The sequence below is a fragment of the Camelus dromedarius genome, chromosome 3 (assembly GCF_036321535.1).
Source record: "Camelus dromedarius isolate mCamDro1 chromosome 3, mCamDro1.pat, whole genome shotgun sequence".
NCBI lineage: Eukaryota > Metazoa > Chordata > Mammalia > Artiodactyla > Camelidae > Camelus > Camelus dromedarius.
Window position 1 is genome coordinate 82,116,248 of NC_087438.1, and position 25,114 is coordinate 82,141,361.

The 25,114-nt window shown below is 35.4% G+C and overlaps 1 protein-coding gene across 3 annotated transcripts in view; it reads right to left on the reverse strand.

Moving 5' to 3' along the window:
* Positions 1–25,114, reverse strand: part of DTWD2 (DTW domain containing 2) — a 150,204-nt gene that overhangs the window by 65,881 nt on the left and 59,209 nt on the right. The window contains exons 1-3 of one of the 3 annotated variants that reach the window (XR_010379541.1): positions 23,829–24,104; positions 4,072–4,162; positions 921–1,015 (exon numbers count right to left, since the gene is read on the reverse strand). Coding sequence is in view for 2 of the 3 variants with exons in the window: in XM_031448868.2 (XP_031304728.1) it covers positions 921–1,015; positions 4,072–4,162; positions 23,829–24,046 (404 nt within the window). In the remaining variant the exon portion in view is untranslated. Of the gene's footprint in view, positions 1–920; positions 1,016–4,071; positions 4,163–7,482; positions 7,550–23,828; positions 24,131–25,114 lie in introns of those variants that run through there. The other 2 variants (XM_064483378.1, XM_031448868.2) reach the window with 2 other exon arrangements.

The following is a 25,114-nucleotide window of genomic DNA, read 5'->3' on the forward strand; positions in this document are numbered from 1 at the left end:
TAATAAAGGAAGGGAAAAGTTTGGCCAATTCCTTGGGCTTAGCACTGGGACTAGTCTTACTTAGCATTTTGATAAATGAACTGAAAAAGAAATCTCCATATTTTCAAGAGAAATTAAATTTTTCACCTAAAAATATGTATTAACTGTGTAGATAGGCTCAAAACAATTTGTGAAGACAGTGAATAGGCAGAAAAGCAACAAATATGCTTCAAACATAAGAAAAGACCTGTAGAAAAGTTTTAATATACATATAGTAAGTTATATATTTATAACATATAATTATAATTCTGTAATACACTGTGAAATAAGATTCAAGAATATTATAGAACTATCTGTGAAGATGTCAACTAACAAGCTGCTTCACATACTGAGCCTTATCAAAAAGAGTATTTTAAACATGACAAAAAAGGTATTCTATCATTTTTTAAAAATATGACAAGCCTATAACTAGAATGCTAAATATAGCTCCAGTCGCTGTACCTTAGGAAAGATTTAATGGGCTAGAAATGGATACGTATGTCTTTATTTATATAAATGTATATCGTATATAATTGTAAAAAAAAAAAAAAAAAGAAAGAAAAAAATGAACTAAATCTAACACATGTACCCTAACATCTTGAAATAAAAATAAAAATGAAATAAACAGTAAATATACATGCCTTTTAGGCTTAACATATTTTAGAATGGAATTTAGATAATGCTATAATTTGTTTATTCCATTTTTGTCTGTGTTGGGGAGGGGAGTGCTCTCGTTCATGTTTTGTTTGTCTTATATTATTTTGAAGGAGAGGCAGAAATCAAATTTTTTTACCACTTTCTATGTATCATGTTCTAAGTCTAATGGATAACATGGAGGAGAAAATTTTCAAAAATCTGTGCAAAAAAAGTATTAGTTTAAATTGCCTTAAAAGTTAATTTACCTTTCTTCACTAAAGCGACGACCAATCTTGACTTTACACTTGTCTTGGGGGAGACATGCTGCTAGTAGAGGAACTGTCCGCAATACCTTGCTTTCCTATAATTAAAAAATTAATTATAATGTAGACTTTACTTAGACACACTTTTAAAACTTTTTTGATGAACACTTGATTCAAAACATTATGTATAATTTTCACAAGTCTTTTACTAGAGACCACAGTTTAACAAAAAGAACTATAGTTTCTCTGATTTATCAGTATTTAATATAACACAAGAACATATTTTTATTCTAGTCTGGAGTGTTCACACACTTACTGACCAAATAAGGTAACATTAATTTAAATAATGGATAAGATTATAAAAATATAAATTTATGTTTAACTAAATTGAATCATTTACTGACATATTTTTATTTCACTAGTAATTACATTTTGTAGTATGTCCACTTGAAGATAACTGCATAGATATTTATGCCCAGAAAGCAAGGAAGTGCTAAAAAAAAGGGGGAGGCATATCAAAGGGACAAAGAAGCCAATCTTAAAGAGCATGCAATGGAACAATGTGAGCAACAAAATAATTAACATAGTATTTGAATTATAACCTAAAGTGCAAATAAAGACTGATACAAATAAATAATTGAATAAATAAATAAATGGGAGAGAAGAGACAAGTCTTCCTTACAGAAGCCCAAGTTAATATAAACTCTACCCACTCAAAGAGGCAGAGCTTAATGTCTCCCTCCTACTTGAGTGTCATCTGGATTTATGCCCTTACTTCCAAAGAACAGAGTATGCAAAGAGAAAAATTAATAACTTCAGAGTGGAGAAAGCTGATGACCGTTTCTGTAAATTACATTAACTATCATCAGTGGCTTTTTCAATATTCTAGCTTCCAACACTAAAACCTCCCTTTCTGGTTGTCAAAAGAGCTCCTTCCTTAATCCTAGGAGAGTCAAGTGATTAGCTGTTCTGCCTCAGCGTCATACTTTCTTGGTTATTTTGGTCTGCAGTGCTCAGTCACTGTCTGGCGCTTCTCCACTGGCCCAACTGGGAATGTCATGTTTCATCCAATAAGTGACAGAGGCCCTTTCTAATCAGTTTACCTACATACAGCCCCAATGTTATATCTACCAATTTATATAATCCTGCATATATATATATAGATATATCTTCACAGGGAATAATTTGACTGTTTTTGTGTCAGTAGAAAAATGACAATGTACTTAAGGAATATCAAATATTACTTTCCTTTAAAATATCAAAGTTATTTAATAAATCAATATACACAATAGTAAAATTATATATGAATTTATGAAAGTAAAATAAATTTATAATTATATTATTTATGTTTACAACAGAAACAAATAATTATTGTAGTAACAGTATTCAACAACCAAACACATACATACATACACCCTCAGAGACATTTCTGTGTTTACCTCTCTCACCTCTGGGTCTCTGAAGTATTGATTAAAATAACATGCAAAAGGTGAATTTAAAGATGCTGAGAGTAGTTAAATTGGTTTGCTTAATAAAAAGTTCAAAAAGGAAATAGGAGAGTCAGAAGTTGCTTGTATTTTAACTAAAAAGAACATGTAGCAGGCTGGCGTCCTGAGGGAGCCTGAAAATAGCAGTTTGGAGCAGTTCCTATGATGAATGGGACTGGCACCAGACAGGTGAGAGGGGAGTTTTAGCACATTTTCCAGTGTCTCATACTCTTTTCTTCCCTCCTTACCATCACTATGAAACTTTGACACATAATTAAATCACTTTTCCAAACTTTTTTCAGAGTAACACCTGTAAATATGTCAAATTAAATAATGCCAAAAGATTTATAATGTTCCCAGGTACACGCCCCAATACTCCTCCCCAGGGGCAATCACTTTAACTCTTCCTGCAATTTCTTCCAGTAGTTGCACCCATATTTCTACATATGTCTTACTATTCCTTATCAATTATAGATATTACCTACAAACTACCATTTAACACGACCATAATAGCTAACTTTAATGTACATAATTCTAAGTGCATTTTATATATATATATATATATTCATTTACTGTTCATAATACACCAGTAACAAAGTATACTTTTTTTATTGTGACCATTTCACGAACGGCAAAATTGAAGCAGAGAGGTTAATTATCTTGCTCAGGGTTACAGAGTTTACAGAGTTATTAAGGATTAAAACTCCTGAGCCTTACTCTTAATTGCAGCATTTTTTAACTATAGCCTGTCATAATAAATGAAAATTCAGCTTTCTTACATCACTTCTTACCCTCACATCTGCTAATATTTTTAGATAAATCAATAAACAGTATTTACATCACTATGGCTACATATACATTGTTCACAAAAGGTCAAGCAGTTTAACATTATATTTCTTCCTTGTAAAATTTTTTGTTATTTTTGAGATAATTACTCCTCCTTCAAAAGCCTGGAAGAGTTTTAACTTCAGTTTACACTAAACCCATTTTGTTCCATACATGAACTAGTTTTGTACTGATTATAATTTGTAGTTATCTATGATCTCCTTCCCTCCCCTCTTCATTACTGTGGTTAATCAAGAGTCACAAACACACATACACACCAGCACATACATAATGCTCACCAATATAGGAAAGTACTAACTAAAAAGTCTTTATATGCAACATATATGCATATTTCTACATATGTTTATTTTATATATACAAATAAAATATATAGTTGTTCTATTCACTTAAAGAAATAAAAAATTTATTTTATACATTCATTTTATGACACTAAAATGCTGAGAATGACCTCTACCTTAACAAGAAAAGACATCAAGGAATATGAGCTACCATCAAAATTTTAAAAGCAATGATTTTCTTAGCTCTTGGCTCATAAAATCTAATTTTTCTTTATACAAAATTGTTGGAGTTCTAAATTTCTATATACTATTCAATAACAGTTTTATAAAATAACCTCATTTTATGAAATCATACAGTTTTTATCTGTCTATAAAGCATATGATACTATTTTATCATATAATATATAAAAGAAACTATTTTTGACATCAATCTGTTTTCAGAAACACTGAAGATCTGAGAGGGATGGGTATGTTCATCTGTATACTTCCTCTTGTGTACTAATATTCTATTTGTAAGTGTGTATTTTACAACATCTTACTCACCTCTGCTGGATGCTGAACTATGTATAAGCGCGTAGAGACGTGTAGAGGATGCACTGGTAGAAATGGACACAAACACACTTTCTGAGGCCGGCTAAAAGGCAGAAAGAAAAATGAAAACCTGTATGTTTAAGACACAGTTATATAACAATAACCTAAAATGTGAACATAATCCCGCTTCATTATATAAAGAGACTTGCTAAAGCTGAAATCTTTTAAAATGATACCAAGAATTGATTTAATCAATCAGATTTTTGGCATCAGAATTTGAAAAAGACACAAGTAAATTTTTTACCATCTATACAGATTAAAATACCTCAAAAAATCTTGCCTTAATTGTCTTTAGTGGAAGAATATTAGTAAGTCACCACCATGGTCTTTTTATTCATAAAGCAAGACTTGTATTAAGTTACACTCCAAATCAAGAACAAATCTCATGTCAAAGAGAAACCTGGCAAATCTCTTAAATCATCTGACATCGGAGGGAACAAAATAATGGTAAAATACTAGAATATAATTACCACATAGAAGAAAGTTCTCATCAAACTTAGCCATCAGTCAACATGGAGAGCTCACCAATTGTGAGAAGAAACCCAAATAGAGGCCACCAAAGTATCTTTGGCTCGAATTATATGCACAGAGCCCCTGCCACATCCATTTATTTTCCCTTATGTTACTGTTTACTTTGTTGTTTTTGTTTTACTTACTTCTTAGTGCTTTATTATTGTTTTAGTAACACTTACACTCATCACAACATTCAGAAGGAATAAAAGGGTATACTTCCTATCTCAGACCTCCAGCCTAGGGCATTCTCTTCCCTAGAGGCAACCAGGGATTATTTTCTTGTGTGTCCTTCCAAAGATATGGAAGCAATACATATGGAAATTTTACAATTAAATCCTTTATTTAATATGTGCGTTTAGCTATGAAATTCATCAAGAAGTCAGATACAGTATATCATGAAGTAAATTTTCACAATAGATCACTATTACAGGCAGAAATTACAAGCCACTACAATAGGATACAAGAGAATGCTACATTAAAAGAAATTACCAACAGCATACTTACCACTACAAAATTGATCACTATAAGCTCTTTCCTCAGTTTTACTAATGTTGGGTTAGTACAGCCTGAGGTAAGAAATAGTTATATTAATAAAACACAGAGTATGAGTAAATTGGTTCGATTTTATCTACCACCTCACTCTGCAGGAAACTGTCAAACCTATGCTCCTGCTGAAGAAATTATCTAGATAATATCTTAGGCAGAGGTAGAAACATATCGTACCACATGACCCCACTCCCCCTCTCTACTACCGAACCCAGAGTGGAGGATTAACCCAAGGAAAAGCAATACAGTCGCTTTCCAAAGACATCTGAAATGGCTCTGTGTCATTATGGCCCTACAATGGATTCCTTCTCAGGAATATGAGCAGATTTAAAGGAATGGAAGGAGTCTTTCAGTGGTCACAAGAAGAGCATACACAAATAAACACAGGAGAGGTGACTGATGGAACCAGGTACACTGGCAAAAAGATCAAGGGCTGCAATTAGAAGGAACTTCCCATTCAGCAGAAGGATGAAGAGGATGAGGTACACTCAAATTCTGAAATTTTAAGTTTCTCACTTTTTTATATGAAACTCTTGCATATACATAATCAAATTTCAGTAAAACCTTCTATAAAATGTAATTTAAGATCAGGTGAAGCCACTTTTTAAAAATCAGAATTTAATTGGATATCAACTTATACATTTGTAAACTATATGATTCTAAGAATACAAAAAATGCAAAAAATGTCAAATGTCCTATGCAGGAAACATCCACGTATTAGTAGAGCCAAAGAACTGCAAAATCTAATCAAGTAAGCAAGCTGAGTGAAAGGTACAGATTTCTGTGGGTAGCAGAAAACTAGAAAAACAAACATATAAATAACATCTTTAGCTCATGACATATATATATATATATAGTAATTATACAAGTCCTTAGTATGACAGGATATTGTAAAGATCTGCTCTGGATATTAATAGCTCTGTGTTTCATGTCTGACCAAAACCTCTGTTCATAAAAAAATAGAAACAAGAAAACATTTACCTTCTTTACTGGGAAGGCATGTTTGAATTTTAGGAAGATTTAGAATTAAGCAGTGTGGAGAGTTTCACTTCCAGGATAACAGGGAAAGTTGCTTCAGAGACCCACTCTCCAGTGAAACAAAACTGACAACAGTATTTTAAAAAACAACCATTTAAAGTCTCTGGAGATTGTCCTAAGGGCACATTAAGAAAATTACTCAAGAAAATCTATGAAAACTTGGTATTGGGATAGTCCATGGCATTTCAGCCATAACTCATTTACTATCTTGCCCCAGTAGAGGTTGACAGAAACTCCACTCCAGGTAAGTGTGGCAAGAGAACAGAGCTTCCTCTCAGCTTTCAATCAAGACTTATTGTATATCATAGATAAAGGTAGACCCGTCAGCATTTCTCATCCTCTCCAGCTCCTAATGGAAGAAAATAAATTCCTGGTGAGTGTGGCCAAGAGGGCAGAGGCTCCCCTCTTCCACCTAGCCTCCACCTAAAACACAGAAGCTGTATCACAGTGCAGTAGGCTGAGAATGCTAGGACCCCAACAGCTCTTGTTGCCAGTGAATCCAATCGGTGTTCCAGGTTCTTGTCCCATCCCAGAAAGAATTCAGAGACAAGACTTAAAGGTTAAAAAAGCTAGCCAAAGATGTTGCTGGTGGATCCAACCAATGTTCCAGGTTCTTGTCCCATCCCAGAAAGAATTCAGAGACAAGACGTAGTAGTTAAAAAAAGTAAAGTGAGGATTTATTAAAGGATGGATAGTACACTCTCAAGGGGAAGAGTGGGCAGGCTCAGGTAAGCGGCTGCCTGTGAAAGTTGCTGGGAACTTTCTTTAACAAGCCCTGTGCATATGTAACAATGAGAAATAAAAAACCTGGCGGCAAGGTTTGGAAAGTGCCCACAGGAGCCATGACAGTCCCAAGGCTAGACACAAAAGTCAAAGTGCAGGAAATGGCCAACTTCCTCCTTCCTCCATTCCTTTCACAGAGTAAGACAGGAAAGTGCAGCAAGATAGAGGCAGGGAGAGGAGACAAGGTTAGCCTCGGGGAGGGGGCAATGCTATGCTCTTAACTGTGCACCTAGAGAATGCAGTGTGGAAATTGTTTTGTCGTGGGCAGACAGGACTATTCTCTTTAGTCCAATCCGTGATCCCCTCACCCTCACAGGAGAGACCTTTTTAGTGGCCAGCACCCTATAAGCTTTTACATGCTCAATTTTTGTCTATATTTTTGTGGCAGTAGGTCCAAAATAAGTGACAGATGATAAGAGAGTAATAGAGAGGGAAAGAGTTAGTGTTTCTCAAGCACAAGGGAGGTGACAGGCCTTGGCTTACCAAATCTCCAGTCTCCTGGCTGGCTCACCAAAGATGTTGCCGGTGGATCCAACCGGTGTTCCAGGTTCTTGTCCCGTTCCAGAAAGAATTCAGAGACAAAACTTAGAGGTTAAAAAAGTAAAGTGAGGATTTATTAAAGGATGAATAGTACATTCTCAAGGGGAGAGCAGATAGGCTCAGGTGAGCGGCTGCCCTGAGTTTCTTTGGCAAGTTAGTTACATAATCTGTAAAAATGAATAGGTGGAATAGTCATTGAGGAGGGAAGGGCTTGGGGTTCTATTTCCTGATTATCATCCCAACTCCACCTTCCCAAAGGGAGGAGAGATTTTTGTCCTTATTTAGTCTGGATCAGAAGTGTCATGGCGTCAGTGCATGATAGGTACTTCTGACCTGTAAGGTTATTTTTTATTGAAATGAGGGCATAATGAGCAAAAGGTTACATTCGGACACTGGAAATTCCTGCCTTTTCTGACCTTTCTTTGTTGGTCTCCAGGCCAAAAGATGTGGCCCCTTATCAGCCCAAAGATTCTTGCTCTTCTTTCTCTGCCCAGGGACCCCTGGTACATATGTAAGTTTCCTGCATCTGGCTTGTGCCCCTCCTTTCTGCCCAATTCCTGCCATTTGGTCTGTGTCCCCCTTTCTCTGCTCATATTTAGCTATCTGCCTGCTCTAACATTCTCACTCTAGATCACTTCTAGGACAGAAGTTCCACACCAGAAGCAGCAAACCAGAGGCTACTGCTCAGCCTGGTGTCCAGAACAGTGGCTCAAATAGTTTGCCCTGGAGAGGAAGACTTTAAGAAAAGAGGTCTGCGGTTCCCAAAGTAACTGACTTTATTTGAAAGGGAGTGTGAGGAAGTTCAAGCCTAAGATAAGGATGCTCTCAAAAATAATAACTCTTTCTTAATTAAGGGCAACAAGCTAAGCCATAGGCCAGTTAGTTCAGCAGAAAGCACCAGGGAAAGAGACCTAAAAGCACACCTACAGTCAGAACAAATCTCCGTAAGTGGCCTCAAAAACTACCCCTTCCCAAATTTAATTGGATCAGACTGCTGAGCAAGGGCACTGCTCCAGGGCACTGTGTCAAAATGATAGAACAATCAGCTGATAATGATGAAACCTAATGGGTAAGAAGCAATGCCGAGAGAAAAAGGCAGCTTGAGAGAAAGAGGTTGAAAAGAGACACTCAAAGAGAACCTGCTAAAATCATTATGATATTGGTGGTGTTTGCACAAATCAGCTAATATAACAAAATTCTGCTAAACTATACACTCTAATAGGATGAATGTCATGGCATGTGAACAGTATCTTAAGAAAGCTGCTTTTTTAAAAAAATGTAAATATACAATGGAAAAAATTTTTCAACTTAATCAGTAAGAAAGAGGCATTTTACTACAATTTGGCATTATGTTATCTTCAGTTGGGCTTCCCTCCCTACAATGTAAGCTACCTAAGGGCAAGGACTTGGACTCCTTTTTCCACTTTTATATTCCAGTACCTAGCATAGTAAGTTATCAATAAATACCGTTGAATACATGAAGGAATACTTTTGCATTCCCTTTTACCTCCACCTTGAAATGTCTTTCTCCTCCTACACAATTTCTTACCCTATCCCTTCATTTTCTTACTTAACAAATACTGATCTCTCCTTTACTTCCTCTTTAGTACATAAGCAATTAGTTTGTATTATAAATGAAATTCAGATCTTTTATTACTATTTGTGATCTTTCTGGTAAGCAATAACAAAAGGAGACAAACACTGAAGAAAATATTTACTAAAAAGAAAAAAACAGCTAGGCACTTTACGTATAAACTCTGTGACTGTGATTTAAGCTAAAACTAATTGTTTTGGCTTATGATTTAACATGCTCATAAAACATCATTACCTATTTATTTTAAAGCAAGTTCCTATTATTAACCTAATTCTAATTACAACTACCTCAAGCTAATAAAACTATAGTCCTTTAAAATATTTCACATTTCAATTGATCTACTTTATATTTAGCAAGTTACTTTACAGTAAGAATTGGTGCTTATTTATTATTAACAGCAATTTTTCTCATATTTTCCTCCTCTGCAATTGTCTGCATGTACTACACTGGTGACTAGCTATCCAAATGTTAAACAATCTCTTAAGTGGATAAGTGCAGAGTAATTACTCTCCTCATTTTAAAATATTTTTCCAAAAGAACAAAATACCTAGTAATAAACTTAACCAAAAACGTGAAAGACCTGTATATTGAAAACTACAAGACAGTAATGAAAGAAAATGAAGAACACGCAAATAAATGGAAAGATATTCCATACTCACGGATTGTAAAAATCAACATTGTTAAAATGTGCATACTACCCAAAGCAATCTACAGATTCAATGCAATCCCCATCAAAATTCCAATGACATTTTTCACAGGAGTAGGACAAAAATCCCTAAAATTTGTATGGAACCGCTGAAGACCCTAAATAGCCAAAGCAATGTTGAGAAAGAATAAAGCTAGAGGCATCATGCTCCCTGATTTCAAACTATACTAACAAAGCTCTAGTATTTAAAACAGTATTGTATTAGCATAAAAACACAGATCAGTGGAAAAGAATACAGAGCCTAGAAATAAACCCATGAACATATATAGTCAATTAATTTACAACAAAGGAGCCAAGAATACACAATGGGGAAGGAATAGTTTCTTTAATAAACAGTGTTAGGAAAACTGGACAGCTACATACAAATGAATTAAACTGAACCACTATCTTACACCATACACAAAAATCAACTCAAAATGGATTAAACACTTGAATGTACAGCTGGAAACCATAAAACTCCTAGAAGAAAATATAGGCAGTCCTCTCCTTGCCTCAGGTCTGACCAATGATGTTTTGAATCTGACACTAAAAGCAAAAGCAGAAATAAACTTGTGGGACTACATCAAATTAAAAAGCTTCTGCAGAGCAAAGGAAACTATCAACAAAATGAAATGACAAACTACAGAATAGGGAAAAAAACTGCAAATCATCTATCTCATAAGGGCTAATATCCAAAATACATTTTTTTAAACTCATAAAACTCAGTAACAATTACAACAACAAAACAATCCAACTGAAAATGGGCATAAGATCCGAATAGACATTTTCCTAAGAAGACATACAGATGGCAAATAGGTACACAAAAAGATGCTCTAGATTATTAATCACTGGGGAAATACAAACCAAAACCACAATGAGATGTCACCTCACACCTGTCAGAATGGTTACTGTCAAAAAGAATAGAAATAATAAATGCAGGAGAGGGTATGCAGAAAAAATAACTCTCCTACTTTATCGGTGGGATTGTAAATTGGTGCAGCCACTATGAAAAACAGTATGACGATTCCTCAAAAAATTAAAAATAGAACTACTATATGATCCAGCAACTTCCCTTCCAGGTATTCATATGAAGAATATGAAAACATTAACTTGAAAAGATATCTACACTCCCATGTTCAATGCAGCATTATTTACAACAGCCAAGATATGGAAATAAGCTAAATGTCCATCAATGGATGAGTAGATAAAGAAATTGTGTTAAATTTACAATTAAATATAATTCAGCCATTAAAAAAAAAGAATGAAATCTTGCCATTTGCAACAACATGGATGGATCCCAAGGACATTATGCTAAGTGAAATAAGTCAGGCAAAAATGCCGTATGATCTTTTATATGTGCAATCTTTAAAAAAACAAAAAAGCAAAACCTAAGCTCGCAGATACAGAGAAAAGATGGGTGGCTGCCAGAGGCAGGGGGTGGAAGTGGGAGAAATGGTTGAGTGTTTTTGTTGTTTTTTAGTTAAAAAAAAAATTGAATAAAAAAATAAGTTAAAAAATTAAATAAAAATAGAAGAACAAAGAAAAAGAATTCCCTACATTTGGGGAGGGTGGGTATAGCTCAGTGGGTAGAGTGCGTACTTAGCATGCACACACGAAGTCCTGGGTTCAATCCTCAGTACCTCCATTAAAAAAAGGAAGGAAATAAGGAAGGAAAGAAAGAAAAAAGGAAAAAAAATCTCTACATCCAAACTGAATCCTTGAAAGTTTAAATATTTCAAGTCAATAATGAATTAAATAATTTATAAATTCAGCAGATTTTTATTTTTCAACATTTTCTGTTATACCGAACTATATCCCAGACATTAAGTACTTAGGGCAATAAAAATAGAAAAAGATTTCTGCCTTCATACAACTTATTTGTTCTTGTTGTACCAGAAAGAATTTTTTAAAAGTTCCTCGCTTCCTATGAACTATGATGGATGACAGGAAAAAAAAAATACCAGATAACTACACATCAAAATTTATTGTTTGCTCTTTATATTTATTTATAAATAATGAACATTCATCTTAAAATAAAAATCAAGCTACTACTAGAATTTATATGTATCTAAGGAATAAAATTAATATCTGAAGAAATATCAACTGGTAGACTAGGTATAAGTTTGAGAAGTAACTATTAAGATACGTCGCTGACAAAATCATTGTCTTGCTATGTGATCTTGAGTATGTCAGAGGTTTTCAATTTCCTCCTTCATGAACTGGTAATAAGGCACCAAGAAAGTTCTGGGGAATAACTACTAAATCACAGGCAAATGCAATAAAAATGCTCTAATTAATGACTACTAGTTTCAACTAATTTGTAACAGAATGACTAAAGTAAGAGCTGAGATTTTTTTCCTCCTTTACATTTACAAAGCATCGCAAATGTATTATAAATACTGTTTTCTATTGTTGGATTTTATCTTCTTTAAAATGTATACAACCCTATTAACATTAATTATATTCTTAAAATATAAATGGAATTTTCAAATAATTTCCCTGAAGAAATTTATGAAATAAGCTTTACTTCTTTTCTCATTAAGGTTGTAGGAATAAATATGCAGGCTTCCTGTCAGACTACAACTGACTGGTTTCCAAAGTGAATTCTATAATACAGGGGTAATCTGTCACTCTGGGTATGCTATCTCTGACAGCCTGTAGGCAAATAAAATTACATCTGACATATAACTAGAGATGCTAAGGCCCACAAAAACATCTTTCAAAAGTTTAATTAATATTTAAAAGTTTATTTAAATTTCTAACATAATATTCACTGAAAGCTATTTTTCTCATAGCACTATTTTAATCAACAGAATCTCACACACAGGCAAACTTTAAAAATTAGTGAACAGATTCACAAGAATTACTATTTTTAAAATAATTTCTTTAACCCCCTAAACAAAAGCAAATGTAGGACCCAGAAGGATAACGTACCTCAAACTTCTCAATACTCAACAAAAATTTTATAGTCCCACAGAGTAAGAAAGCAAAGAACAAAGAGCTTCAGAGCATTTCAATAGATCAGTTGAATAAATACACAGCATTAGACATAAAAATGGCAACAACTTTCTAATTTTAAGTCTTTGAAAAACTGAATACCACAGTGCCCTCTACTGTCACTTTAAAGAAACAAAGAACCTGTAAAATAAACTAGGTTTTACATTTCTGAAGCTATATTCAGTATGACCAAGGAAAGAAGAAATAGTTTTCATTACCAACATAACAAACTTTCATCATAAAGAGAAGTAATCTCAACCATGTCTCACTGCTTCAAGTGTAAATAATAATATTCTCATAACCTCCCCAAAACTTTTTGTCATCACGTTATTTGATTTTATAAATGCCTTCAGGAGTAGAGGAACAATAGGCTTAGGTGGGAAAAATCACAGTTACAGGAGAGGAAGTAACTCCTCTATAAAGAGAATAAATATCTTTAGATAAGACTTTCACAGACCTTTGCCCCAGAGGACATGCCTAGAGCAGTAGTCTCCAAAGTGCTTAAGTAAAATATCCCAATGGGTTGCAAAAAGATAATATCACTTTTCTTTATAATTAAGTATTACTAATATTTAGTATATAGAATAACACGCCCTCCCCATGGGATGGTATACCACATGGTAATGTGTCAGGATACGTGGGATCCTAACAGAAAAGGAGTTCCATAACGTGAAGTGTTAACAGCAGGACCCACAAAGAAACTACATACACCCACAAAGAACCTATACTGAAGAAATTCTAATTACACAATCACAAACAACAGGGAGGGATAAATTAGGAGTGGGGATTAGCAAATACAAACTACTTTACATAAAATAGGTAACTAGGTCCTATGGTATAGCACAGGGAACTATATTCAGTATCTTGCAATGGAAAATAGATACAAAAAAGGATGAGTGTGTGTATATCTATATATGACTGAATCACGATGCTGTACACCAGAAAGTAACACAACACTGTAAACTAACTATACTTCAATAATTTTAAAAAAAACCCAACAACTGACTGAGCTATTTCTTACTCCTACTTCAAACTCTTCATAAGAGTTAACAAATCTAATTAGATCTGACAATAACTTTAAAAAGTAGAAATTATAAAGATTATTTGAACTATGAAGTACTATCAGTAACTTACTATCATAAATCTCACTGTAAGTATATATTATGCCTCAAAAATAATAAATATTAACAGTAGAACCCCATCAAAACTAGCAAGACATTTTTAAATAGTTTATCTCACCATTATCTCTCCAGGAGGCAAGGTTCAGAAACCCTAAACTCAGGGTTCTTCAGCCATAACGCAAATCCCCTGGGTGCACAGCATCCACCTAGGCCTCTCTGTAAACTCCTGTAAGACCTAGGGTTGGATGGGAGAGCAAGGAGAAGCACCACAAACATGAAGCTCATACTAGGTGCTGTGCCATCAGTAGAAAAGTCCTTTGTCTTTGACCCAAGTATCTCACATCTTTTGCTAGTATCCATGAAACCTGTGGCAGGTTAACTTCTCTTACGAATAAGATAAAATCTTCAGACCCTTTACAGTTTAAGATAGTACTATGATCATGTACAAAGACTATATGTGGTTATTGCGTAAAAGGAATATAGGAACTCTCAGTACTATTTTTACAACTTTTAAGTCTAAAATTATTTTTAGCCTAAAATTAAATCATTCAGTAACTAAATTCCAAATCCTCCACTCCAAAATAAAATAATGATGATGATAATGGAGTCATCACTGCCACTGTAAAATTTGTACATATTAGATTCTCAAAGAATTCATGATTTGTTAGGGAGTGAGAGAAATGGATAAAGGGAGTCAGAAGGTGCAAACTCTCGGTGATAAAATAAACTGCTTATTTGGAAGCTGCTAAGAGAGTAGATCTTAAAAGTTCTCATCACGAGAAAAAAAGCTTTTCTGTAATTATGTGAGGTGACAGATGTTAACTAAACTTTCTGTGCTGATCATTTTGCAATGTACATAAATATCAAATCATTATGTTGTACACCTGAAACTAATATAAGGTTATATGTAAAATAAATCTCAATAAAAATACAAAAACGAATCCATGTTCTGCTAGAGCAATGGTAATTGCTGCATTTTTTCCAGTGATTTCTTCTGTTTGAGGGTTTGCATTAAAGATTCAATTTCAAGTACATTAAGGGTGATGCATACACTTTGTTTGTTAACTACTCAGGTAACTGTGTACTGCCACTTTTGTGGAAATTGGAAACCTTATGCATAGCTGATGGGAATGTAAAATTGTTACAGCTGCTATGAAAAACAGTTGGATAATTCCCCAAAAAGTTAAACTCAGAACTACCATATGACCCAGCAATTCCACTCCATTCCTAGGTATATATCCAAAAGAATTAAAAGAACTAGAATAGATGTCTGTATATCACTGTTCATAGTAGCACTATTCACAGGAGCCAAAAGGTAAAAACAAACCAAGCATCCATCAACAAAAGAATTGATAACAGATCAATAAAATTGGCATATTCATACAATTTGGCTATAAAAATAAAATTCTGATGTATGCTATACCATGGATGGACCTTGAAAGCATTATTTTTAGTGAAATGTCAGACAGAGAAGGACAAATATTATATGATTATTTGAAACATCTAGAAGAGGTAAATTCACAGAAACAAACTAGAATATAGGAATAGAGGGAGGAGGGGATGAGAATATATTATTTAATGGATACAGAGTTTACTTTGGGGATGATGAGGTATTTGGGGTACAGACAATATAGAGGGTTATGCAACATTGTGAATATATTTAATGCCACCAAGTTGCACACTTATGAATGGTTAAATGATAAATACTATGTTATGTATATGTTATCACAATTTTTTAATTGGCCTGCCAAGTAGCACATTTACACAAACATCTCTTTTTTTTTTAAGACTTTTTTTTTTAGATTCACAGTGTAATTGAAGGGAAGGTACAGAGGTTTCCCATATACTTTCAGCCCCGACACATGCATAGCCTACCCCATTATCAATATCCCGTCAGAGAGGTACATTCATTATGACTGATGAACCCAGATCGACAGTTTGCATAGATTTCTTTTTTTTTTTTTTTTTGGTGGGGCCAAGTAATTAGGTATACTTATTTATTTATTTTTGGAGGAGGTACTGGGGATAGAACCCAGGACCTCATGCATGCTAAACATGTGCTCTACCACTTGAGCTATATCCTCCACTGCATAGACTTTTAAAAATAATTTCTATCTCTCTATTGAGAGTCTCTTTTAATTCACTGTCATTATATTTTCCTATAATTCTTTGAACCTATTTATAGAAGTTGCTTTGAAGTCTTTTTCTACTAAATTTAAAATCTGGATCCACTCAAAGTCAGTTTCTATTGGCTGCTATTCTCCATGCATATGAGTCATACTTTTCTGTTTCCTTGCAGGTCTAGTAAGCTTTGGTTGAAAAGTAAACATTCTGGATAATATAGTGTAGAAACTCTGGATTCTATTTAACTTTTGTGGTGGTTTGGAAACTTGCCTGGACTTAAACTGTGGACACTCTGCCTCTTATAGCATGCAGCCACTGGTATGTCTGTTCAGTTTTTTGGGTTTTTTCTTTAATTCTTATTTTTATTTATTCTTAGGGGTCAACCCTGTGAGATCAGACACATTTCTATCAGGTCTATCCCTCTAGCCCTTTGCAAGGTTAAGAGACTCATTCCACACTTTTTCATTTTTTCCCTTGAGTAATCCCAGAACACTTCTACTTACATCACTGCTCTCCTTTTTCCCACAACCTTCCCACTAGACTTCCAAAAGAATAAAAACAAAAAACAAGCAAACAAAAAACTCAGCAGAGAAAAAAACTTCTATTAGTCAATAATACCTTCAAATTCATCCTTCTGACTGAAATGTGAAGAGTCACGAAGAGAAATGAGAAGTGATCAGAGGCAGATAAAGGATTCAGAAGAGAAAAGCTGGACCTTAGAAAAGATAATAATTAAAACTGCTAAAATAACCATGGACAAAGAAAAAGAATCTACAGATTAGAAGAAGGCAAAGGAACACCTCACTGGAAGTATTCATTATATGTAATTGGAAAACAATGGCAATCATATTGTTCATTTCAGTATAATTCATTATTCTGTGATGTAGTATTAAAACTATGAAAGCTAAAGCAGTTCTGCCTCTGACTACTCACCTGACCTTAAGAATCTATAAAAGGATAACTCAACATTGTAAATCAACTATATTTCATTTAAAAAAATTAAAAAGCACCTCAATGTTCATAGCAGCACTATTTACAATAGCCAAGATATGGAAGCAACCTAAATGTCCATTGATAAATGACTGGATAAAGAAGATATGGTGTATATGTATACAATGGACTATTACGCAGCCACAAAAAAGAATGAAATAATACCATTTGCAGCAACATAGATGGACCTAGAGATCATCATTCTAAGTGAAGTAAGTCAGACAAACACAAATATCATATATCATTTATATGTGGAATCTAAAAAAAAATGATACAAATGAACTTATTTACAAAACAGAAATAGACTCACAGACATAGAAAACAAACTTATAGTTACCGAGGAGAAAGGAGAGGGAGGCATAAATTGGGAGCTTGAGATTAGCATACACACACACATATATAAAATAGATAAACAAGGACCTACTCCACAGCACAGAGAACTATATTCAATATCTTGTAATAACTGATAATGCAAAAGAATCTGAAAAAGAATAGATTATACATATGTATGTATAACTGAATCACTTTGTTGAATACTTTAAATTAACACAACTTTGCAAATCAACTATACTTCTAAAAATGGAAAAACAGACTCCATAAAAGGGAATAACTAAATCACAAAGTTGTTTTATGAATTAAATAAAAACATACAAGTAAAAAAGCACTTTGTAACCTGTGAAATCTTTTTAAATAATGCCAAATTTATTTAGATATAGAGAAAAATCAAATGGTTGCCAGAGGGGAGGGGGCTGGAAGGATGAGTGAAAAATGTGAGGGAAACTAAGAGGTACAAACTTCTAGTTACAAAATAAATGTATTACATGTATGAAACATACAGTGTAAAGAATATAGTCAACAATTATGTAATATCTCTGTATAGTGACCATGGTAACTAGACTTAATGTCATGATCATTTTCTAACATACAGAAATATCCAACCACTATGCTGTGCAGCAGGAACTAACATAGTGTTGTAGGTCAACTATACTTCAAAAAACAAATAAACTTACAGAAAAGATCAGATGTATGGTTACCAGAGGTGAGGAGTGATGGGAAGGGGAACTGGATGAAGGTGATCAAAAGGTACAAACTTCTAGTGATAAGATAAATAAGTATCAAAGATGTAACATGCAACATAATTAACATAATTAACACTGCTGACGTTATACATGAAAGTTGTTAATAAAGTAAATCCTAAGAGTTCTCATCAGAAGGAAATTTTTTCTTTTTCTTTTATTTTGTATCTGTATGAGATGACAGATGTTCACTAAACTTATTATGGTAATCATTTCATGATATATGTAAGTCAAATGATCAGTGTACACCTTAAATCTATCAGTGCTGTATTATACCAATTATACCAATAACACTGGAAGAAAAAAGTAAAATACATTACACATTTTTAAAAATAAGTGAAAAAAAAATCTTATACTAGACTACTTCGGAATATATTCTCTCACTACATAAGCACTAACAGAACTATGAATTATTAATTTGAGGCAAATGTAAATGTACTTAAAAATTAATGTGCTTTGATGTTCTCTGAAGAAAACATCTATGTGAGTGTAATGATACATTCTTATTTTTCTTGGGGAAAATAAATCAAACATTTAGAAAGCTCTCATGTTTTTTTTTTTTTTTTAACTAGTCATTCCTCTTTAGAGACTTAATTAAGATTTAAGAAAAAAATTCCCTCTTGAGATATATCATTTTTGCTCAGCTTTGGACATATGGTTAGCTTGCACAGTAATTTGTAAATCAGTTAGCTTCCCACATATATTAGGAATGAACTAGTTCAAAGAATAAACATATTTCCTACATTAACAAGAAAGAACAAATTAACAATAATGTTCTTAGGAATACAATACTTTTGATACACACAAAGAATTAAATTTGCAGATTACCTAAATTTTACGCCACAAATTATCATCAACAATGTAGTTTAAATTTACCAAAACAGTTTGTTTTCTAAGTGTTGATACCAATTCAGCAATCTTAATTATTGTAAACTAATTGCCTTGGAATTGACCATTTTCCACTTTTACCTACCAAACCTGAAGGCTGATTTACCCTGCTGCTCAAGCAGACCAGCCCACAATGACATACAGGAGACCCAGAATCAAAAAGCAAATGAGTTAATCATAGATGACTTCAACAGGAATGACTGGGAGCAATGGTGATCTGGACAAATGACACCCAAACTAAAGGCATAGCTAAAACTCAGCTCAGCCAGCTATTGTTCAGGAAGATGGCTCCCAAATTGCTAGATCTTCCCATTCTCACAGAAGTGAGAAATCTGGATTTTGATATAAAATATCTTGCTTTTTCACTATTAGCCACCAATTTTAAAACTGGTAAAAATATAGTTTTAAACAAAACATCTGGGGGCTGCCAGTCTGTGGCTCCTGTATTTTTCTTAAACACCTGCAGCCTTCCCTGCTTCACTTTCTCATGATTTTATCCCCATCACTCTTTTTCTCCAGAAAATTCAAGTCTAAAGAATAAGGAAAAGGTTTAGACATGGAATAAAGGAGCTAGATGTCAGCTAAAAGGTACAAACTTGGAACTAGAAGATGAATAAATACTGGAGATCTTTTGCATGGCATTGTGATTATACTCAACATTACTGTTTTATATACTTCAAACGTGCTAAGAGATTACGTCTTAAATTTCAGCATAAAAAAAGAAAATTAGGTGACAATAGCTAATCACTACCAGTGATAATCATACTGCAATATATAAATATATCAAATCAACAGGCTATATATCTTAAACTTATACAATACTGTACACCAATTGTATCTCAATTTTTGTTAAAAAAAAAGAGTAAGAGAATACTAAAGCTCAGGCATCTTGTTACTAAACTTGAATTAAACTTACTTTAGCTTAAAAAGCATGAAAATCAGAGCTACTCCTGTAGCCTCAGTGACTCCACTTCAAGTGGTGACTATATCCACTCTGCAAACAAAATCTTAAGGCTTCTTCAGGAGGCGTGGAGCACAGGGCAAAGTCAAGCCCTTGCAAGAGCTTGGCAGCCAAGTGGACTGGCACTGGAGACCCAACTCTGCCACCTGACTGTTACCTCTACCTCCTCATTGTTTAAAAGCTAACAGTATCATCAACTCCAGAAAGCTGTTATGAGAAACAAATAAAATACCATACATAAAACACCTAGGCCTGGTGGGTAACCTGTGGATGATCAGTGCTTAATAAATGGGCACTAAATATATTGATGTGGTTTATCATAATCCTTACAACTCTCTACTTTTGATAGAAAGCACTGGAGACAGAAAAATCTGTCTCAGAGCCTATTTGTGTCAGACTGTGTCCATGCTCTCCCTGCTGTCTTCCCCGCTTAGACAGAGTAAAAAATACTCTGTATTTAGACATTATGCCATTATTTAAAACCAATGATTTGCAAGTGGTTTCTGACTCTTGTCCTCAGACAGGAATATCCACAGAAGATATAAAAGTGTAATTAAGATGTCTAACACCTTTACTGGAATGAAGCCCTTTACTGGAAACTCCTCCCAGTCAGGTTTTTTTTACCACTGTATCACCACTCAGTTTGCTTTTTTCTTAATGAAATAGAGTATAAAATATGACAGCTAAAAGTCACCTATAGAAGTCAAACTGTCACCTCCATTCAAATATTAAAATACTTCAGTGGCTGGTTTGTTGGGTTCCAGTGCATTAGGCTCAGTCTCCCCAACACAGTTTATTTGGCCCTTCCCAGTGCAACCATCATGAATCCCTGCAGCCTCATCTCACCACTCCTTCCTTTCTGCCCAGATCTCCAAATACACTATACTCTGTATAGTGTACTCTGGAACATGCTGTTCCTTTTAATAGGAACACCCTTTTTTAAAAATAAAATATGTATCTTGCAATAACAAATTGGTTTTGGATCTTTTAAAGAATACTCCATTCATGTTTAAGATAAGTTGTACTTTTAACAAGCAAGATTCTGCTGAGAAGTTAAATTGAGTTTCTACTTCCTAAACAGAACCAGTTTCTACTACTACTTAGGCTGTGACAATTATAGCAATGCGATTAGAGAAATAAATACTGTTTTAAGTAAATGGTCAAATAATTGTGATTTACTAATCACTCAAATCTAAGAATGCATTTTAATTTTAAAAACTATTATAAACATAAATGTAAAGAAGTTCATTCAGGCACCCAGTTAAAACCTGAACAGCCTAATGCAATAAAATAAAAGAGCTATGAATTAGTTTATATTTTATTGATAACACCTAAATATTCTCCATATTTCTACAACTGTATTCTAACCAAGTAAAGCAAATAAAATGTATAATATGCCAAAAGAGAGAAGAGCCTTTAATAGGCAGAAAATGTCAGTAGAAAAAACAAAGTGCAGAAATGTCAGAATAAATTATAATTCTAAAGTATTAACTAAATGGAATTGAAAACAAGCTAAATCCATCAAGTAATTTAAAAAAATTTTTAAGCAAATCAGGCTAGGGAATAGGGAGGGATGAAAAGGGAGAGCAAAGAAAATTTTTAGGGCAGTGTCTGTATGACACTATACTGGTGGATATATGTTATCACAAACTTGTCCAAACTCAAAATACATACAACACCAAGAATGAATCCTAATGTAAACTATGGACTTTGAGTGATAATAATGTGTCAATGGAGTTCATCAGCCGTAACAAATGTACCACTCTGGTGGAGAATGTTCATATGGGAAAGCTATGCATGTGTGGGGGCAGAGGGCATATGGAAAATCTCTGTACCTTTGCTCAATTTTGCTGTGAATCTAAAACTGCTCTAAAAAATAAAGTCTATTAAAGGGGTGGAGAGGAGCAGATCAAAAAAAAATGCAAATCTCTGCTAAATACAGAAGACTAATTTTTGAACTATTATAATTAGTAGCTCTCAGTAGACTAAAAACTACATGTTAAAGCTAGCATAATTGGCTCTGGATTTATATTTGAAACACCTTCCTTTCAGCATCCTGTTGAGACCCCTTCATAGCGTTTTTAAGTGTTATTTCCTAACAACTTTAGACAACTTATTTAAATAAATTATATTCACACACCCCTTCTGTTCCAATACATCGTCTCTCTTGACACAAATTACTCATTGTCCTCAAAGGTCTACTGAGTGCGTACTACACAGAGTACATTCAGAAAATATTTTTTAAAAAATCCTTACACTTAAGACCCCTTTCTCGAAGACCCTACATTCCAGCCCTGGGAAAAGGTCAAAATGGCCAAGGTAGAATACTCCAAGTACTCAAACAGTAAAGACATTCAACCAGTCTGTCCTTCTGTTCCCCTTCCTAGAATGCTTTTCTCTTAACTGGATCCTTCTCATCTTTCAGATGTCAATATAAATGCTATCTCTTCAGAAATCCTCTCCTGACATCATCCTATTTTCTATCACAACATCCCATTACTTTCCTTCATTGCTGGTGATTTTTAAACCTTTAATTACATACTTGGTGGCCTGTTAACTGGTTTATTATCTGTATCCAATAATTGAACATTGTGGGGACAAAGACTCCACCGTATTACCAGTAATTAGCAAAGCACTCATTAAACAATGATTAAATGAAGGCACAAATCTGGTGCTCAGGAGAAAGGTCTGAGCTAGAGATATTGAGGTAGAGGTAATACCTTACCCATGAAAATTGGTACAATCACCTGTGGGAAATGTATGAGGTTCAAAGAGAAGAGGATCCAGAACCAAGACCTTGAGGAAGCCCAACATTAAGAGTTTTGACAGAACAGGCAAAGAAGACTAGGACAGAGAAGTCAAATAGACCAAAAAGAGTTTCAAGGAGTGAGAATTTCAACTGCAGAAATCCGCCAAGAGGTCCAGTAAAAAGTAAATAGAAAAGGATCCACTAGATTTTACCTCATTAAGGTTAATGGTGACTTTAGTGACAGCCATTTCAGAGCACCTAGGATCTGAGGACAAATTACAGATTGATTCCCAGGTGAGGAAGTGGAGACAATCTAACAGTTAAAGGTGGGAAGGGCAACAGAGAGACAGGTGATAGATGCAGGCCTTTAGTAACCAAGAGAAATGGTCCTCAAAATAATAGCACATTTGTATAGTAAGAGATTCAAACAAGCAGGGAAAGCAATCCCCACAATCCTGAAGTACACCCACACCATGAGGTAATCCTGAAAAGTACTTAAAAGTTGGATCAGGCAAATGATGTTAATGTTAGTTAATAAGTTGTCTCATTAGACTGTATGCTCCCCAGCGAGCACAGAGACAACGTCTGTTTTATCCACGCCTTAGTTCCAAGGAACCTAGCACAGTGCCTGGCACACAGCAGGCGTTCAATAAATACTTCTAGGTGAATTCAGAATTTCGAACACAATTTAACTACTGTAATAGCCACCTTGATTGTCTCTCTTCTCTAATCCAATTTTTGTTAGTTTGTTCGTTTGTTTACTGTTACAAATATTATTGTCATTACGCCTTATTTCCTCTATCAGGCGCTCAAGTTTCTTGACGGCGGAACTTATGTTGGCTCCCACGACCAGCTCAGTGTCTTGCAGAAAGTAAGACTAAATAACCCTGAACCTGGATAAATGGCTTCTTACTAAAAAGCTGTGACAGGTATTTCTCAGTGTTCAAGCTCAACCAGCGGACCCTGACACCCCCCAGCGCTGACATGCCACAGCCGGCGCTCCCCGGGCCGGAGCCGCAGCAGCCTCCTCCCCGGCAGGGGGCGCTGCAGCACCCTCACCAAGTCCCTCGCCCGCCTCAGTCCCCGCCCCCGCCCGGCAGTCACCTGCAGCGGCTGCACTCGGGCCTCCGCTCCGCCGGCTCCACTGGTAGTTCCCACAGCCCGTCCGCACTGGCGCCGTCCGCCTCCGCGTCCACGGCAGCTGCCGCCGGCGGTGCGCCGCCCCCCTGCCGCTCCTCTTCGTCGGGCCTCTGAGACCTCGAGGCCCCAGGCGCCCGCCCGACGGGGTCCGTGGACGTTCGCGCCTCTTTCTGCGGCTCCATGGCGGGCGCTCAGGTCCGGCTGTCACATTGAGGCCCCGCTGCCGCCGGGGGGCGCCACACGCTGGAGAAACAGGCCCGCGCGGCGCGCCACGCACGCACGCACGCCGCGTACGGGGGGCGGGTCTCCGACACCCAGGGCCGAGGTCCCGCCCCACAGCGGAGGAGGGAGCGCTTTGTTGTGGGGTGTCCTGTTCACCCAGAACCAGGAAGGCATGTGTGGGTTATCCTGGGGAGCAGGTGAGATTAGGAAGGCGTTTCTGGGGCAGGTGAAGGAGTCTCCTATGAGAACACCTCAGATAGATAGCGAACCTGAAAGTGCCTTCCTTAATTTCACCCCTTTAGTGTGAAAATAAAATGGAGTTCTGTCCGTATTCCGCCGTAGCAGGCCAGGTTGAGTTAGCTGGGAGCGCGCACAGCACCTGCAGCAGCGGATGTGCTTGATGGTTTCAGGCCGACAAAGGAGAGGTTGTACCGACTGAAAATCAGGCTCACTGCTGGTCCGTTTCATGGGAATGTGTCTTGTGTCTTGTACTTCTTGGTATTTCTAGTCGTCATCACGTTATCGAGCATTCTGTTTTACACTAGACACTAAGAATTTGTTTAAGTGAGGTTTTTAAGCTGTTCGCGAGGCCTCTAAGCAAGAGGCAGTAAGAGAGGTGAGATTTCATGGATGAAGGAAAGAAAGAAAGAGAGAGAGAAAGAAAGAAAGAAAGAAAGAGAGAAAGAGAGAAAGAGAGAAAGAAAGAGCAGCAGAAACATAACTACCTTGCCCAAGGTTTTACAGCTCTAGAAAACAGCAATATAGCCCGCCGTTTTTCAAAAGCCAAAATGAAATCCACTTCAGAAAGTGGAAATATTACTTGCCCTAAACAGGTGCTGATTCTTTTTACGTTTTCACACTTTGTTACTTCTACCAACATTAAACATTTTAAACAAAAAAAGTTTTCACCAGTTAGTTGTTTTGCAATCATAATTATCTTGATTCTAGAGCTATGAAGAATTAAATATAAAAGTAGATTTATCACTAACAGTAATACAGCAATATTGTATTTCTTAAAGGGTTTATTT